General features: G+C 37.6%; 3 protein-coding genes across 3 annotated transcripts; 2 read left to right on the top strand and 1 right to left on the bottom strand.

The window, feature by feature from the left end:
* The first annotated feature begins 15 nt into the window (after positions 1 to 15).
* LOC145221633 (G-protein coupled receptor GRL101-like) lies at positions 16 to 1,927 on the top strand. Its single transcript, XM_080088041.1, has one exon. The coding sequence runs from the start codon at positions 378 to 380 to the stop codon at positions 1,701 to 1,703; it is 1,326 nt and encodes a 441-aa protein (XP_079944167.1). The 5' UTR covers positions 16 to 377; the 3' UTR covers positions 1,704 to 1,927.
* A 650-nt stretch (positions 1,928 to 2,577) lies between these two features.
* Positions 2,578 to 3,916, bottom strand: LOC145209831 (uncharacterized). The gene is made up of 2 exons (XM_080079948.1): positions 3,736 to 3,916; positions 2,578 to 3,210 (listed from the first exon to the last, which is right to left on the bottom strand). Exons 1-2 carry the CDS (start codon positions 3,914 to 3,916, stop codon positions 2,780 to 2,782), a joined length of 612 nt encoding a protein of 203 aa, XP_079936074.1. The 3' UTR covers positions 2,578 to 2,779.
* A 10,153-nt stretch (positions 3,917 to 14,069) lies between these two features.
* LOC145209847 (G-protein coupled receptor GRL101-like) lies at positions 14,070 to 15,985 on the top strand. Its single transcript, XM_080079949.1, has one exon. It carries the CDS (start codon positions 14,070 to 14,072, stop codon positions 15,399 to 15,401), a length of 1,332 nt encoding a protein of 443 aa, XP_079936075.1. The 3' UTR covers positions 15,402 to 15,985.
* The last annotated feature ends 3,127 nt before the right edge of the window (positions 15,986 to 19,112 follow it).

Consider the following 19,112-nt stretch of genomic DNA (forward strand, 5'->3'; position numbering starts at 1 on the left):
GGTGGTATTGTGGAAACGAGACATTGGCATTCCAGTGAGTTTGATTGACGTGTCCGAAATCCACGTGACAATTAAGGCAGCCCTGACAACGTGTGTAATGAGATAAGTCAGAACAGTGTCGTAATGGATAAGGAAATGTATTCTAAATTTGATTTGTGTCATAATAATATTTTTTCATACAAACCTGTTTAGAAAACGTGTTTGTATTTTGTGATAGTCAGTGTTTTGGCCAGTCTCTCAATATTATGCAGTGACAGGTTATTGGAGAAACTATTAATGCTTTAGGTCCTAAAGTTTAGGAGCGCCGTGGAATAAACCAGTCTAAGTACATTGTGTGTTGACAGGCATCCATCTGGATGTATTTGCAAATGTAGTAAATGGATTGGAAAACTTTGTGTTTTGTAAACGACACCTACGATTCCCCCCTAAACGACACAAATGGTTGTGAGAATGAAAAAGTGCAAGATTCGGAAACTTTTTTCGTCTCTTTATTCAATGTGATATTAGTTTGGATAATGGCCAGTGGGTCCATTGTGGGAAATGCCATGGTCATTTATCATGGCGTTCGGACTTTAAAATCCGGTTCCGGCTCAAGATCGAAGGTGGAAAAAATCCACAACTTGCTTATACTGAATCTGAGCTTCGCAGACCTTTTGATGGGCTTCTATTTACTTGCGTTAGGAGTGGTGCTGTGTTGTGCCAGGTCTTCTCAAATTTCCCATTACATGCTGAAATTCAGCCTGACTACTAGTTGCACAACGATTGCTATCATTAACTTTGTCTCCAGTCAGGTGTCAGTAACTAACCTGACCATCATAACAACATGTCGACTCTACAGCGTACTGCGACCGTACAAAAACATTTCCGTACGTGTGATTGTGTGTGCTATTTGCATGGCATGGATTATATGGCCGATTGTCTCGGTTCTGCCTGCCTTGGAAGCATATGATGAAGTTGTTTGGACAAAGAACGATGGCCATTATACGCTACCGTTAGCTCCAATTGACAAAGTGTTAGATATTTTGGATTGTAAGTTAAACCACAGCTGCATAAACACGACAGATTCACGCACTTTGATTGTTAAATTGTTGGACTCCGGCGTTATTAAAAATGAGGAGTACGCTTTTACATCTGCTGGATACTACAACATTGTTCCTGTGTGCACAATGTGTGTCTTAATGGAAGACCTCAATGACCCTGGCGCACTGTTTACTTTTACCATCTTAAGTTTTAACTGTTTCGCATTTTTCTACATGTTGGTAGCGTACTGGTTTATATGCCACAACGTAACGCCCAATACGAACTGTAGTTGTTCTGCGGGTGTTTGTGGAAATTTTCGGATATGTCTGTGTAGATCGGAGCAGGAGTCCAGACGCGAAGCCGAGGATCGTCGGATGCATCGTCGCATCTTCTTCATCGTTTGCACCGACTTTCTATGCTGGATTCCTGTTTCGGTGATTAGTGTTGTTTTCTTATCAGGCGGGTTTTGCGAATCTTTGGACTCCTGGAAACCTTTTTTGTCGAGGGCTACAGTGATCCTTTTGCCGCTTAACAGTGTCATTAACCCGTTCCTGTACTCCACTGTGATATTGAGAAAATGTAGTGAAGGACAAGAAAATATCCGACAGGCGTCTTTTGTTGAAACTAACCAAAGAGACACAAACAATCAGAGAGAGACCGAAAGAACTAGTTTTGTCTTGTAAATTTATCTTGTTACAAAGGAATCCACGAAGCAAATTCTACGTTGAATCAATGTCCTGTTATTTGATAAATGATCTTTTATATTGTGTAACAGCGCAATACATTTTTGTATGCTGAAGATACAAACGCTATACGAGTCTACATCTTATATTGATGTAAGTTATTTTGCAACTTTCTTATCCAAAAATGCCAAAAATAAAAAAGTCATGATCAATTGCTATTTCAATTTGCAACGTTTTATTGTTTTAATTTTTACTTTTGAATCCTGACTTTTTTAATAACTCCGTTTTATTGCGTTTCTACGGTGTTTGCTTTCTGAAACAGTGTTAATAGTAGTTTAACGGTTGCTACATTTACCATACACAACTATGTTTAGATGACTGTTTATCAACTTAAGCAAATAGTTGTCAAACATTTTTTCAATAAAAGCTGTCGCGACGCACTTGTAAATCTCTCGCGGCCCACAATTTTAAAAATGTAACATCCCGTGAATGCGCCCTGGTTATAGCGCGGAACGTCACACGACAAGAGAGTTAAAACGCGATTCCTAAAGGCCTCCAATAAGCAGTCCACACATATATAGGTGTTTTGCTGATCTTATTAGACGAATTCTTTGAATGCAGGGCAAAAGGATTGTAGGAGACGATGGAAAATGACAGGTTTCTGCATAAAACATGACATTACCACACTGCGCTTTAAATGCAACTTAAGCACCTTGTCGTAACCCAACTGCATGTACAGTACAACTATTACAAACCGAAATGACATTTTAAGTCTTTGCAGTTAAGTTAGCATTCATTATAGTAATTTGGAGTCAATAAACACATATGTACAAAGTGACTCACCATAAATCGTCAACACGACAATAAATAGCTTTTCTAATTCGACTGACGAAGCACCGTGTTCCACGCAGGGTTGCCAGGTACTGTCGGCTGGATTCGGACGGCATTTGTCTGAAAATCGGACATTTTAGGACAAAAAATAAGAGCGTATAATTGCTAACAAGGTATCAATATCGAGGTGCCAACTGCCAGTTTTTGTTCGTTTATACATTCGCTACACTCATAAGCGCCGAGTTTTAAACAAATGAAAAGTGGCTTACGTAAAATATGACGTCACTGATGCGTGCAAACACAAGAACTGAAATCCAAACTGAAATCAAACTGAAATCCAAAAAGCCCAACAAACTGCCCATGTTCGAAAAACGATTTGTTGGAAATAATCTTAAGTTGGCAATTGCAACACGCGGGTACTTGTCGCGAATTCGCTTCTGCACACCACTCACGTGACCTGCCATTGTTGACGCTCCATCATAGCCCTGTCCGACAAGTTTCTGTAAATCCAATCCTGTGCTGGTAAGGTGAGACAAAGTACTTGTAGAAATCGATTCTGCTGAAACCGAGTTCATTTCAACAAAACCGATGAAACTCTCATACACTTCTGTAGCTTTCGTGTATCTCAACACAATGCTTAGCTGTTCCTTTCCTGATATATCACAAGACTCATCGGCTATTACAGAAAAAAAAAACGATTGGTTGGCATCAGTGACTATGTCTTGAACAATTAGACCTTTTGCTAAACCCAGAATTTCATTTTGTATGGTCGGGCTAGTGTATTTAGCATTACCAGCCATGTGAGTAAAATGCCTTTTTAAAGTTTCGTCCCCGGCGTCGATGCGAAATTTAAGAAGGTTCATAAAGTTTGCGTTGTCTACCGAATAGCCTCGCAAAGATATGTTATTTGAAGCACAAAACATCACCGTTTTAACGATGGAAGCCATTATGTTTCGATTTTCCTTTATTTGTCTGGAATATACTGAATCCAGGCTCGCAGATACATTTTGGTTAGTTTCCATGCTTCTAAGAAAACTTTTTGCTTCTAAAGTTGCTTGTCGATGGTAACTAGCATCTCGATGAGCAACAGCCTTTTCGATGAATTTTTTGAAGTGAGTGCAAGGTTTGTTAACAAAAGCAGCGTTAGTGAGATTGTCATGTTTTAAACGTACTTGCATTAGAACACATATCTTGCACAAACCTCCCCCATCAGAGCATTGAGTGTAGACCAACCAATCCGAAAACCTATCATCATCGAGCCAAACTTTGAGAAACTTGCGGCGACCTTGCCTAATAGTATCAAGAAGCGGGACGTTTTTTATACCATCAAATGTTAGAAGTCTGTACCTCTCATCATCGGCTAACCGCGAATGGTGTTTCATAATAAATCCAGATCGTCTGTTGTTCTTATTTCCTGAGTAACTCTAACACTGCTAGCACTGGGCGTAACAGGTGTTTCCTCTAACGACTGCTGATCTTTATTTTTGGAAGAAAAAAATGCATCCAATCTTGCTTGTTTTGGTTTAGACATCGCAATATACTGTAATACTTGGTATTTACTATTAATACTATCTTGCTATGTCTCGTATGTTTTGCGAAATTACTTCAACAAGACTATCACCAAAGCCAAAAACTGTTTGAAACTAAATACAAGTCACTACTACACCAGGGTTGCCACGTAGTGTCGACTGGATTCGGACAACATTTGTCTAAAAATCGGACATTTTAGGACAAAAAAAACTAGAGCGTATAATTGCAAATAAGGTATCAATTTCGAGGTGCCAACAGCCATTTTTGTGCGCTTAAGTTCCCCACACTCATAAGAGCGAGTTTTACAAAAATACAAAGTGGCGGACGTAAAACATAACAAACTTCCTATGTTTGACAAAAAAACGACATGTTTAAAATAATATTTAGTCGGCAATTGCAACACGTTGCTCTAGCGCAGGGGTTCTTAACCTGGGGTGCACGCACCCCCAAGGGGTGCGAGAACTGTTCCTAGGGGGTGCGGGGAAGCTGAATTATTAACGTTGGTTAGGTCTATTCTATTTAGGGAATTACAAAAGGGGGAGCGAAAATTGGTTAGTGATTTGAAAGGGGGTGCGAAAATTGGTTGGTGATTTGAAAGGGGTGCAGCAAGGAAAAAAGGTTAAGAACCACTGCTCTAGCGTTTATCATTGATTTAGCAACGTTAAAAAATGTTTCGTTTGCATTGTACACAACAATGGCCAGACATTCACTGGCAGACAATTATGTGTTTAACGTCATAAACAAGGCACTAACCAAAACAAGTTGCAGTTTTAAGCCACGTTTTGTCGTAAAAAAGGTTTGTAACCTTCAAAAAATGGGATTTTCGGACATATGGCAAAATTCGGACATATTAGGACAAAAAACTAAATGTCCTAATGATTTTTAGGCGTCGGACACAGCATGTGAAATTAGGCCAATTTATCGTTTTTTGTCCGAATTTTAGGCCACCTGGCAACCCTGGTTCCACGGAAGTCAGCAACGAAAAGAACTAAACCACGTTGCGTTATTACACAAAACTGGCAGTCGATTGTTACGTCACACAACGCAATAGATTGCAACACAAGGTGTACTGAGGAAAAGCGGGAATCAATAGAAATCGGCAATTACTCGCAAATATAAGATGTAACAATAATCATCCTGCTTAATGCTTATCTGTTGTAAATCAGTTTTGTCCACGTACTATATATTGGCCGATATTAGCTGTGAATACAACACAGCGCACCACGCAATGTGTCAATTACTATTTTCATCAACAAGTTTTGACTGTTTCAAACAACTTCAGAAAGTGACACGTTTCCTGTTTTTCGTTCTGGGATATCATAATTAGTTATTTTAATACGTGTTGTTCGGAGCGTTGACCACGGCAGAAACTTGATGTTGTAACCTCAAAATATTTTCGCGCAATAAACGCTATAGCGTTTATATAATATAAGCCTACACTTTCGTGGTATATTCTACAGTCATTCAGTACACACCTTTAAAATTGCGCCCTAAAATAACCAGTCTTTTTTTAGTAATATAGCTTGATTTCAATGGAACTTACCATAAGTGTATGTAAAAAGTATTACAACTTAAGTTCAATGGAACATAGGCGTATCATAAGTTTATGCGACTTTGTTTGCATTATATGCTGTGTAACATTGTCAGGCCAGCAAAATAAATGACAAGATTATGAAATTTGCAACATGTTGCTGTTGCGACAGAGGCCTATACAGATTTAGTTAAGCTCACCTTTGTGAAAAGCATTTTTTATTGCGTATCCATCTAAAAGGGCACTCTGATGGGTTAGGCACGACTGACTATGTGTGACCTTTAATTTACGAGGACAATCAGCCTCCAAATAAAAAATAATGGTAAACTTAGTAACTTAATTGTATTTAACGTTACACCACAATGCATTCCAGTGATATGCTGGGTTGCTACCGTCCTTGGGATTTGTCATTATTCTGATTGGCAACGTATGTTTCAACTAAGTTCAGTTTTTTTGTGCCAAAGATGTTCACCGATGGTTTCGAACCTTAATAAAATCACAAGCTCATATAATAGCACATGTAAAAACTTTTTGATTCTCATAGCGTATCGATTGAAAGGCTCTTTTAGGGTTGGTATCCACATGCTCGAATGGGTTTGTATGACCTTTGTTTGGTGGAGTACAGCCAGCCTTCAAATAAAGTTGCCAGTAACCAAAGTGAGTTGTAAATAACCTGTTGCTGTCATGCATAATGTATTAACGAATTCCAGCAGTTTAAGCATATAACTTTTCAGATATGCCAAGTGACTAAAGTTTGAACCTAAGCCAACAGCTGAACTATGTTGAATGTATCTCGCTTTTATACGACAACTGTAGAAGATCATTTGCAGTTGCCAGATTGCTGACAAACTCTCAGAATACTGGAAATTATGTTTTGCTGTTTTTACCGAAAAACACAAATGGATTCCGAAATAAAATGTCTTGCAGCTGAGTTGATGTCCCATTGCAAACAGAATGCAGAAGGTCTATTTGAGGAGCAAAATGTAAAGGAATCAGCAAAAGTACTTCATCGAATCGGGCGCCTTTACCGTGAAAGGGTTGATAGAGCTGAGCCAAATTCGCGTGAACAAATGTTTGCATTGATTAGAAGTGCAGTTTTGTATAATGCCGTACTTGCAAGGCACCCTTACAATGTAAATGAAGTTCAATCAGATCTTAGTGAATTGTGCTTACATGCACTTCATTGCGCAAACGCACATCCAGAAGGGGTTGACTTATACAATCAAGCCGATATTTTTTTGAAAAGAATAAATGAATGGAGGGAGCGTGTCAATATTACAATGGCAATAAGAAAACTTGGCAAGATATATAAATTATTCAAAATTAACTTATACAATTTTTTTGATAAAGAAGCTAGCATACGATTGAACAAGCAAATTTCTCAAGACTATTCAACGTTAATGAACGACATTATAACGTATTGCGTGGATGTAATGGGTCCTACCCCTTGTAAGTATGCCTTGGTCGGTATGGGGTCTCTTGCGAGGAAAGAAATAACACCGTACTCTGATTTTGAGCATGTTTATGTGCTAGAGGAAGGTGTTCAAGACAGATCGGATTATGATCAGATTCTTAACTATTTCAGATGGTTGTCAGTTATATTTCAACTAATCGTAATTAACATGGGAGAAACCATAATCCCTCATATGTCCCTGCCACATATAAATGACAGTGAAACAAATGACTGGTTTTTCGACGCTTTCACACCGAGAGGAATATGTTTTGATGGGATGGTCCCCTTTGCCTGTAAATTTCCCTTGGGTTTTTCTGGGACACAGAAAAAACCGTGGAACATTGAATTAATTAGACCAGTGTCAGAAATGGCAAAACTTTTGGACACACACGAAGATTGGAAAAATGGCTATCATCTTGCAGATATGTTGTCAAATACGTGTTTCGTTTCCGGGTCGCAGCAAGTTTGCAATGAATTTATAGACCAAGTAGAAATTGTTTTACAAAATCAAGATATCAACGAACAAATAAGAAAAGATATCGAGGGGGACTTTGTAAAGTTTGATCTTCACATATTATGTAGTTGATTTTCTGAGCATCAAATTAACATTAAACGTGCTTTTTATCGAATTGTGACTGTTTCTGTGGCAGCTTTAGGCAAAAAATACGGAATAACTGGATTTTCTTCGTTTTTTTTCGTCAGTTAGTGGATAAAGGACAATTAACCAGAAAACAAGGCGACAAGTTGCTGGTTGCTGTCGGTATTGCTTGTGACGTAAGATTACAGTTTTATACTATTTGTCGAAAACAGAAGGATGAAACTTTGAACAAGGATTTATTAACTTTTCTGGGGGATTCAAATGTTAAGGAATTCTTCAATGCCGTTATTGATCTAAGAGAGATTGTTTCTCTGAAATTTAACCTCAAGAAATACTACATATTTAGAGTGCTTACAGACAGAATATATATGAATATGTTAAATGCTAAACCCTGTAATACACCCCAACCAAATAATTGGCTTGAAGATTTTTGCAGCCTTGTAGAATATCGTATAGGCTATTTGTCATTGATTTTGAGTCGTTGGAACACCAAGGCGGTGGAATGGGAATAATTGTACAGCTAAACTTAGCAAGAAGGTTTATCAAACTTAGAGTTTTGTCCATCGCACATTGCTACATGTCTTTACTTTCTCAAATTAAAAAAAACCAGGGTAAACCAATGTCATTGAAATATTATTTGATTGCTTGTGATGAGATGGGAACAGCACTGTACAAACGTGGTCATTTCACTGAAGCGGCCAAATATTTTACAAAAGAAATTGACGCAAATCCATCGTCACTAACAACTTTAAACTCCTATTGGAAATTGGCTCATTGCTATTATATGCTTGATGATCACACAAATGCTTTGGGGTGTTTCCGAAAAAGCAATCCTAAAGAATTGTCGCAAGTCAACAACATGTATTGTAAGCACTACCAAACTAGCGATGCTCTTTCAGCCCAAGAATTAGTAATGAAAGTCAATAATCTATGTTGTTCTATGTCTTGCGACAAGCAAACAACAAAACAATCAAAACGTAATTTTAACCGTATTGCAGCTACAAGTTTTATGGTGTTTTGGTGCATAGCGCTGTTTATATTTTATATACTGTGTAATGGATCGTTTCCTTTCTTTATGTTTGTAAGCTTATATTGCCTTTTTTGTGTCAGTTGTTTCTTACGCTTTATTTTTCCTGCCGCCGAATTTATGGAGCTTTCGGATGTGCGTGTGTGTTTGACATTCGGTATATTTTCATTTCTAGGAATCCTTGTTTTTTCAAACTTTTATCGGTACATATTTTCGTACATTCCTCTGAAATTGTTATTCTATAAATCTGTGTATACTGATTTTTGGATTCCCCTAGTAGGGGCGTTTAGAATACCATTTGACATTCGTAAAAATGCAAGTAAAATTTTTCTGTTAAACTTAGAAGGTTTGTTCATGATGTACTTTATTCTCTTGCAGCGTAAAAAAAGCTATCTTGTGTTAAATATGTTTCGACGTTGGTGATTTTTGATTTGCGTACGGCACTTCTTGTGCGTCGAATTGCGACCCTTGCCTCTCCCGGTGTGCGCTTGTAAGCAAACGCCACCGCCATTATTTTCGCGGACCTGCCCGAAACCAAACTGTCCGCTTTTCCGCTCAATAGTGTTCATTTGTTTTTACGTGTAATGTGTTTAAATATGTTTTTTGGTAAATGTGCAGTTTATATGCATCAATCACTTTTGTAATTTCAATGCATCTTTTATACACCGTGATCAATGAGGTTACATTCAGCTTGAATTAAATTTAAGTTCATTGTTACAATGAAATAAATAGTAATTCAGTTCGTTTTTCTTTCCGTGCGCGCCGAGGGCCTTTTTGTTCCACTTGCTGATAAAACGCCTTTAGACAATGAAACTAAACAGGAAATTAAATTATAATTCCTGTTAATTAGAACACAAACCCTTATCACAAGTAAAATCAAATTAGGATTTTGAAAAGTTTTCTCATGAACTCGCACGGCAGTTTGATTAAAATAGTTTATGGCTTGCAGTGCTCTTCAACCTTTTTAGTGGTACGGAACCCTTGAAGTATTTTGTCAAATTTTGCGGAACCCCACAAAGAAAAATCTTAATAAGCATGTAATACAATAGGCTCCAAAACATGTATGCATTTTTTACCAGTGGCGTGGCCAAAGGAGTCGGAGTATACATATGTTAGTTATTAAATTGGCAAAAAAGGAAATATTCTTTAAATTTTTTCGAAATAATTATTTAAAAAAAACGTTTTTTTAGCTCGTGAGCGTAGCGATAGAACAAGAAATTGTAAAAGATTTCAACAGATCTTATAGCTGTCACTTCTGGCACATCCCTAACGCCTAGCGTTACTCAGAAATAGGAACCGCAGATGATTTTGGATTTGTTATTCAACAACTTGTTAAAAGTCACAAAATATTTGGCACATCTAAAATGTTCTGTTGCCTACGACACTGTTTTTAGTCAACACACCCCAAGCACATAATATAAGTTGACTTCAATAAAAATATTCACTGAAACGATTTGCCATGTTACATGGATTGGTCGTTTTTCGTTTCTGTATTTGTCACACACTTCGGTCACAGAGTAGCAAAGCTTAGTTTATTACGTCACAATTGATCAATGCGTTAACTAGGTTTGGTAAACCAGGCAAGGTTAACTAGATTGTACAAGCGAGCGTTGCTGTTCGCCACAATGATGATATTCTGAATTATTTTTTAATTGGTACAAAAAAGCTCGGGTTACCCCTACGGAACCCTTAAAGTTCACAGAACCCCTGAGAAAGTTGTACGGAACCCCGGTTGAAGAGCCCTGGCTTAATGGCAATTGCGACGACATAAGCATACCTATGTGAGAGTTCTGCATGCGTTTGTGAAGAGCACTATACCTGAGCTGCTTGAAAAAATCCTTAAAGCGGGTCGCAAAGTAAAAAACATTGAAACCCCCTGTAATAGATAGTTATCCGATTCTATATCTTACTAATTTTGACCTTATTTGGCCCAATATTTTGCGACCAAACGCAATTACTACGGTTTCAGGTATTGACACTCCTTGTCCGTGAATTTGGTTTATTATTTGATCTCATAAAATTACACATATTTTAGCTGTCATACGTTTAGTTTTTACGAATACCCCATAAAACGGGACTGGCTTTCGTATATAAGTTACTTAACAGCTTCACATTTAGGTACGGATCGGTAAATTCGTTCCTTTCCCTCACCTTTTTCTAAGGAGACTTGTTAAACATGAAATGTTAAAACGAAGTTCCGGGAACAATTTCTTTTTGTTCAATCTTAAAGAAAGTAAAAACGGATGACTGGTTTTTCGAGGCTTTCACACCAAGAGGAATATGTTTTGATGGTATGGTCCCATTTGCCAGTGGCGTAGGCAGACGAAAATTTTGGGAGGGGCCAAATTATTTGCCGTAATACAACTTTTTGCTAATGCTCGGCGAAGGCGTGCTTTTACCAAACGCGTGACTTGAAAAACTTTGGTTCAACGGCACTGCCAAACGCTTTATTGATTTATTCCATGTCTACATAAATACAAAAAGCATGTATTTTAGCTTACAACTTGGTGACAACAGTCATTTTTGTTAATTTATATATTCCTTTGATAGTTGAAAGAAATCACAATGACGAACTACACTAAATTAAAGTTTCTCAATATACAACTTTGAAAATGTGGGAGGGGCCATGGCCCCTTTGGCCCCTCCCTGGCTACGCCACTGGCATTTGCCTGTGAATTTCCATTGGGATTTTCTGGGACACCGAATAAACCGTGGAACATTGAATTAATTAGAACAGTGTCAGAAATGGCAAAACTTTTAGTTACACACGAAGGTAAGAAGAATGGCTATCATCCTGCAGATATGTTGTTAAATACATGTTTCATTTCTGGTCCGCAAACCGTTTACGATCAATTCGTAAACCAGGCAAACATTGTATTACAAAATCAAGATTCCACTGACCAAATAAAAATAGTAATCGAGGCGGATCTTAAGAAGTACGAACTTCCTTACACATTTTTACCATTTTCCTTTAGCAACCCAATTAACAATAAACGTGATTTTTATCGAAATGTGGCAGTGTTTGTGTCAGATTTAGAGGAAAAATACGGAATAACCAAAGGTTCGTCGTTTGATGTAATTCGTCAATTGGTAGCTTCAATAAATTTATCGAGACGACAAGGCTACAAACTTTATCGAGGCGACAAGTCTACGATGTACGGCTTCAGTTTTATACTCAGCATTAAAAACAGAAAGATGAAGTGTATGCTGCATACCTACTGATGTTTTTGGGAGAAAGAAGATTCATCGAATTTTTTAAAGCAGTTAGAATGATAAGAAGGCGTATTTGTCTTGAATTTAATATCATTCCAAATATTTCATTGACAAATAGTCAGTAGTCAGCAGCAAAAAAGCTATAATGTTCCCCGTTTGGCAAATCTTTTTGAGATAAAGAACGACATTTATGATATGAGGTAACTAAGTTGCTTAATAGATTAGTTTTGTACTTTTTTTATTTCACCATATTTGTTGAGCTCCAGTCTAAAGAAGATGTATTGGAGGCCGTTACGTTACTATATGTGATTACGTCACATGATTACATAACTCATGATTACGTCATGCAAATTTTGGTCAAAAATGAGGTATGCGCCCTGGTCGTTCAAACATTCTACTGCACAATGAAAAAATCCAGACGATATAAAACCGCTTTATTTTATGGTTGCTGTTCTTTGCGCCAATCTTTGTAGAAACTACAACCAATCTCTCTTTTGCCTCATCTCTTGCTTAATGCCTGTTTCTTTCTGATCTACCGACAGCACGCCCTTAGTAGTAATTGACATATTTTTTAAATAAAGCAGTCCTGGTGGATTTTTACCAGTTGGCAATAAATAAAACAATAAACAAACCAAAGATATATTACTCGTATTGCAGTTGCAGATCATGTGTTGTTTTATTGTATAATGCTGTTTACGTGTTGTATAGTAGAAAATGTGTTTTTTTATCGGTTTCGTAGTTTTTATATTTCGTTTTTGTGTGCTGAACGGTTTATTTGCTTTGTTTATCCTGCTTCGGGGCTCATTGAATGCTTGTGTTGATGTTCGGGATTATTTTTTTCCTGACATTAATTAACTTTATAATACTTCTTGGGTACATAGGTGTGTTTTATGTAAACTGCAGTCATTTCAGCCAGTTGTGATGATTCTTAAACATACAACTACAATTATTCTGGTGTACTTTGAATTGCTGGTCAAAAATGCAAGAACACACACAAACACACACATGTAACACATATACACCCAAGGGCAAGTTATAAGCAAAAAATTAAACTTAGACAGTACACAAAAAAACGTTCGTTAACACTTAGCACGGATTCGCATAAGCTACTTGATAAAAAGTATGGGAGTTTAGTTGCTATTTGTTAGTTAAAAACATTAGATGTTGAATCCGTTTTTGTAGAACTTCAACAAGGAACCAAGGTATTTTTTTCAGGCTCGCTCTTTTGTAGTATGAGATACAAATTTATCATTGCAACGAAATCTGAATGTTTGTTGTTGATCGTTGTGGTGAAAATGAAGCAAAATCAACGGTCACGTGACCAGGCTGACATCACGGAATGCAAAAAATGATTATGAACCACTTGCATGAGTTGGTTACAAAAATACTTATTCGCTGTTGATTGAGTGTTTTTTCATTACTTTTATTATATCGTGTATAATCCACAATGACACTTTTGTTCTAGGTGTCAATCAAAAGACCGGATAAAAATGCTGTCACAGAACAAACAACAACTGCACGAAATGTTTTAACCAAAATGTGTTTTATTTTAGTTGCTTTTATTCCAATCATTTCCATTTTGCGTTGCGCAGTCTTAAAGGGATTTTATCTCAGGTTCCTATAGCTTTTTTAGCTACTGATAACCTGTTTATTTTTTGCCTTATTGGACACATGAAGACTAGCAATTTAAGGTTTTTAAGTTATTTTGCTGTGCATTTTTCCCAATGGTTCTTGCTCGAAATAAACTGCTTGGCACCTACGTTCCGACAACCCCATGTATAAGCATTTTGATTTTGCTTAACGCTTAGCGTGAGGCTGTGGTATTGTGGAAACGAGACATTGACATCCCAGTGAGTTTGATTGACGTGCCCGGAAACCACGTGACAGTTAGGCAGCAGTAAAATACATTTTTCCACATGTTTCGTGTGCACTGACAACGTGTGTAAAGAGATAAGTCAGAACAGTGTGTTAATGGATTCGGAAATGTCTGAATTTAATTTGTGTCCTAATAATGGTAGCCTACATGTTTTCATTACAACATGCAAACCTGTTCAGCAATAGGGTTGGTATTTTGTGATAGTCAGTGTTTTGGTCAATCTCTACAACGCCAGGCACTGACAGATTAGTCAGAAAACTAGAGTAGGTAAGCGCCGTGGATTTGACAAATCTACGTACATGTGTACATGCCTATTCATTGGCTGTCTTTGCAGATGGATTGGAAAACTTCGTGTATTTTAAACGACACCTTCGATTACCCCCTAAACGACACAAATGGCTGTGAGAATGAAAAACTGCAAGGTTCGGAAACTCCTTTGGCCTCCACATTCAATTTACTGTTAGTTTGGATGATGGCAGGTGGCTCAATTGTGGGAAATGCCATTGTCATATTTTATGGAGTTCGAACTTTAAAATCCGGTTCCGGATCAAGATCAAAGGTGGAAAAAATCCACAACTTGCTTATACTGAATCTGAGCTTCGCAGACCTTTTGATGGGCTTCTATTTACTTGCGTTAGGAGTGGTGTTGTGTTGTGCCAGGTCTTCTCAAATTTCCCATTACATGCTGAAATTCAGCCTGACTACTAGTTGCACAACGATTGCTATCGTTAACTTTGTCTCCAGCCAAGTGTCAGTGACTAATCTGACCTTAATAACAACATGTCGACTCTACAGCGTACTGCGACCGTACAAAATCATTTCCTTACGTGTGATTGTGTGCGCTATTTGCATGGCATGGATTATATGGCCGATTGTCTCGATTCTGCCAGCCTTGGAAGTCTATTATGAAGTTCTTTGGATAAAGCACGATGGTCGTTATACGCTACCTTTAGCTCCAGATATTTTGGATTGTAAGTTAAACCATAGCTGCATAAACACGACAGATTCACGCACTTTGATTGTTGAATTGTTGGACTCTGGAGTTATTGAAAATGAGGGATACTCTTTCACACCTGCTGGATACTACAATATTGTTCCTGTGTGTACAATGTGTCTTTCAATGCAAGACCTCGCTGACCCTTGCACCCAGTTTACTTTAACCATCTTAAGTTTTAACTGTTTCGCATTTTTCTACATGTTGGTAGCGTACTGGTTTATATGCCACAACGTAACGCCCAATACGAACAGCAGTTGTTCTGCGGACGTTTGTGGAAATTTTCGGAAATGTTTATGTGGGTCGGAGCAAGAGTCCCGTCGCGAGGCGGAAGATCGTCGGATGCATCGTCGCATCTTCTTCATCGTTTGCACCGACTTCCTATGCTGGGTTCCGATTTCGGTAATTAGTGTTGTTTCAAGCAGGTTTCACGAATTTGTGCGCACGTGGGAAACTTTTTTGTCAGCTGTTACAATGATCCTTTTGCCGCTTAACAGTGTCATAAACCCGTTCCTGTACTCCACTGTGATATTGAGAAAATGTTGCGGAGGACGGGAAAATATCCGACAGGCGTCTTTTGTTGAACCTGCCCAAAGAGATACAAACAATCAGAGAGAGACCGAAAGAACTAGTTTTGTGTTGTAAATTTATCTTTTTCACAAAGAAATCCAAGCAAATTTCTGCAATTTTCTACGTTGAAAAAAAGTTATGAGCCAATTCATTTACTATTTAACTTAGTAACGTTACATTGTTTCAGTTTTTACTTTTGAATTCTGACTTGTTAAGTAACTCCGTTATATTGTGTTGCTACTGTGTTTTTTTGCAACATTTTCTTGAAAAACGCGATGACTGAAAATACTAATGCTCTATAAAGGGAAGTTGACACAGTCAAAGCAAATGCCTAAACAAGCGGCTTTAACGACGGCTGCATTGTTTATATGTATCTGGTATTGGTTTCGTAGCCTCCGCCGTTTTTATTCTTTTTAAACGGACGAAATGGTTCGTAGTTGCGTGGCTGTGTGGGGATTTTTCATCGTAATAACCAGTCAATTATTTTTAGCAATATAGCTTGATTTCAATGGAACTACCATAAGTTTATAAAAAAGTGCTATAACTTTTTTCAATGGAACATAGGCCTATGCGACCATGTTTACACTGTTTGTTGTATTACATTATCAGGCAAGCAAATGAATAACAAGATTATAAAATTTAGAATATGTTGCTGTTGCGACGGAGGCTTTAAATAAAAAAATGTTTCCAAAACATTTCAGTTTGTTTTATTTTTGGTAGGAATATTATAATCTTTTCCCGGTCGTCCTTATTTCCATCTTTGGAACGGTGGCAACTCTGGGTATTTGGACAGTCTTTTCCACAAACACTTCAAGTTTACGTCAAATGCATTAATTTATGCGCAATATACTGTGATTTTGCAAGCATTTGACAGATGTAAAACTTTTTGCTCTCAGTATTATAAATGTAGCACGTTAAAGTAAACACGGTTAAGCTTGGACGCGCAAAACAAAGTAGTTGTTTGTTCGAAAACACGGTGCTGTTGCGACACAACTTTATCGGCAATGTTAAATTCAATTAAATGGAAGAAAACTTTTTGATTCTCAGGGTGTATCGATTGAAAGGCGCTTTTGGGGTTGGTATCCACATGTACGACTGGGTTTGTATGACCTTTTTTTGGTCGAGTAAAGCCAGCCTTCAAATAAAGTTGCCAGTGACCCAAGTGAGTTATAAATAACCTGTTGCTGTCAGGCATAATGTATCAACGAGTTCCAGCAGTTTAAGCATATAACTTTTCAGATATGCCAAGTGACTTATGTTTAAACCTAAGCCAAGAGCTGAACTATTTTGAATGTATCTCGCTTTCATTCGACAACTGCAAAAGATAATTTGCACAAACTTTTAGAAAACTGAAAATTATTTTTAGCTGTATTTAACGAAAAACACAAATGGATTCCGAAATAAATTGTCTTGCAGCTGAGTTGATGTCCCATTGCAAACAGAATGCAGAAGGTCTATTTGAGGAGCAAAATGTAAAGCAATCAGCAAATGTACTTCATCGAATCGGAAAGCTTTACCGAAAAATTCTCAATTCAATTCAATTCAATTTCAATTTATTTTGTTTTCAGCGCACAGAATAAACGTTACAATTTTTCACAATGAACAGAACAAATAAATGCGTTGCAACAAAAAAGGATCAGCTGGAACCACACGTGGTTATGAATTTTAGCTGACCCCGACTATTTGAAGTAATGTGTATAATGGTCGGTAAAAAAATAAGAAAAACGCAGTTTGAAAAGATTTTTATCTCTTAGCGCAGGTAATATTGTTACTGACGTACTGGCAAATAAATAGCTAAACATGAAGCACTGTGAGTATAAATAAACCACATGATGAACCAAGAGAAAAAAGCATGACAGTGTAATACAAATCAGCAAAGTGGGTTTAAGGCAAATTTGTCGTTCTGCAGACAAAAAAAGAAAATTGAATTAACTTATCGGGCAGGGTAATCAGTAAAGAGCGTCGGAAACGTGATAAGAAGTAATTAACGCAAAGCACCCTGTGGAATGTAAACAATACACCTCGGGGTGCTGCATACCAAACATACCAGGCAGGTACCACGTGCACAGTACTGCGGGTTTGTGAACTTTATTTCGATTGTTGCTTTGAGTAAGAGGTCACAAAAAAGACCTTCAGGTTGCGCTTAAACGCTGCCAATCCGTTTTTTTCATTGGTAATTTTGTGAGGTAAATCGTTCCATACTCTTGTGCATTTGTACCGAAGAGTATGTTGGCCGCGACTGGTAAAGACTCTGGGAATAAAAAACTTTTGTTGGACAGCATGTCTAGTTGCATGTTGATGTATGGTTGATGTGGAAATAAAATAGTTGTCAAATAATGGAGGTAACCTATTGTGTTTAAAGAAGAATACAAATTTGGCTAGTTCCATGGTGTGCATATCACGTATTTTTAAAATATTTGTTTGCAGGTATAACTTGTTTGTTGAGCAATGCCAAGGGCTATATATTACCGAAAAAGGGTTGATAGATTTGAGCCAAATTCGCGTGAACAAATGTTTGCATTGATTAGAAGTGCAGTTTTGTATAATGCCGTACTTGCAAGGAAACCGGACAATGTGGACCAAGTTCAATCAGATCTTTGTGAATTGTGCTCATATGCACTTCATTGTGCAAGCGCACATCAAAAATGGGGTGACTTATACAATCAGGGCAATGTTTTTTTGGAAAAAGTAAAGGCGTTGAGGCTGTGTGTCGAACTTGACTTATACAAGTATTTTCGTCAAGGAGCTAGTATAACATTGAACGAGCAAATTTCTCAAGAGTATTCAGCGTTAATGTATGACTTATGACGTATTGTTTGGATATAATGGGTCCAACACCTTGTGAATATGCCCTGGTCGGAATGGGATCTCTTGCGAGGAAGGAAATAACACCGTACTCTGATTTTGAGCATATTTATGTGCTAAAGGAAGGTGTTCAGGAAAGACCGGATTATCAGATTCTTAACTACTTCAGATGGTTGTCAGTTATATTTCAGTTGATCGTAATTAACATGGGAGAAACCATAATCCCTCATGTGTCCCTGTCACATATAAACGACAGTGAAACAGGTGACTGGTTTTTCGACGCTTTTACACCAAGAGGAATATGCTTTGACGGGATGGTCCCGTTTGCCTGTAAATTTCCATTGGGTTTTTCTGGGACACCGAACAAACCGTGGAAAATTGAACTAATTAAGCCAGTGTCAGAAATGGCAAAACTTTTGGACAGACACGAAGATAGGAAGAATGGCTACCATCTTGCAGATATGCTGACAAATACATGTTTCGTTTCGGGGGCACATCAAGTTCACGATGAATTCGTAAACCAAACAAACATTGTTTTTCAAACTCAAAATAACAACGAACAAGTAGAAAAATATATCGAGGAGGACTTAGTAAAGTTTGATCTTCACATATTATGTAGTTTATCTTCCCATCATCAAATTAACATTAAACGTGTTTTTTATCGAACTATGACTGTGTTTGTGGCAGCTTTGGGCAAAAAATATGGAATAACTGGATTTTCTTCGTTTGAAGTTATTCGTCAGTTAGTAGATAGTGGACATTTATCCAGAAAACAAGGCGACAAGTTGCAGTTGGCTGTAGGCTTTGCCTGTGACGTAAGACTACTGTTTTACAGTATTTGTCGAAAACAAAAGGATGAAACATTGGGCAAGGAATTGTTAAATTTTCTCGGACCCTTTAAAGTAGGGGATTTTTTCGAAACCGTTCGGGATCTAAACAAAATTATTTGCAAAGAATTTAACATCAAGGAAAATTACATAT

This window comes from Phallusia mammillata, chromosome 1 (assembly GCF_965637545.1).
Source record: "Phallusia mammillata chromosome 1, kaPhaMamm4.hap1.1, whole genome shotgun sequence".
NCBI classification, from domain to species: Eukaryota; Metazoa; Chordata; class Ascidiacea; order Phlebobranchia; family Ascidiidae; genus Phallusia; species Phallusia mammillata.

Coding starts and splice junctions, on each gene's coding strand:
- LOC145221633 (XM_080088041.1), top strand. CDS start 378: ATGGATTGGAAAACTTTGTGTTTTGTAAACGACACCTACGATTCCCCC.
- LOC145209847 (XM_080079949.1), top strand. CDS start 14,070: ATGCCTATTCATTGGCTGTCTTTGCAGATGGATTGGAAAACTTCGTGT.
- LOC145209831 (XM_080079948.1), bottom strand. CDS start 3,916: ATGAAACACCATTCGCGGTTAGCCGATGATGAGAGGTACAGACTTCTA. Junction 3,211..3,735: donor TCAATGCTCTGATGGGGGAG/GTTTGTGCAAGA, acceptor TTTCTGTAATAG/CCGATGAGTCTTGTGATATA.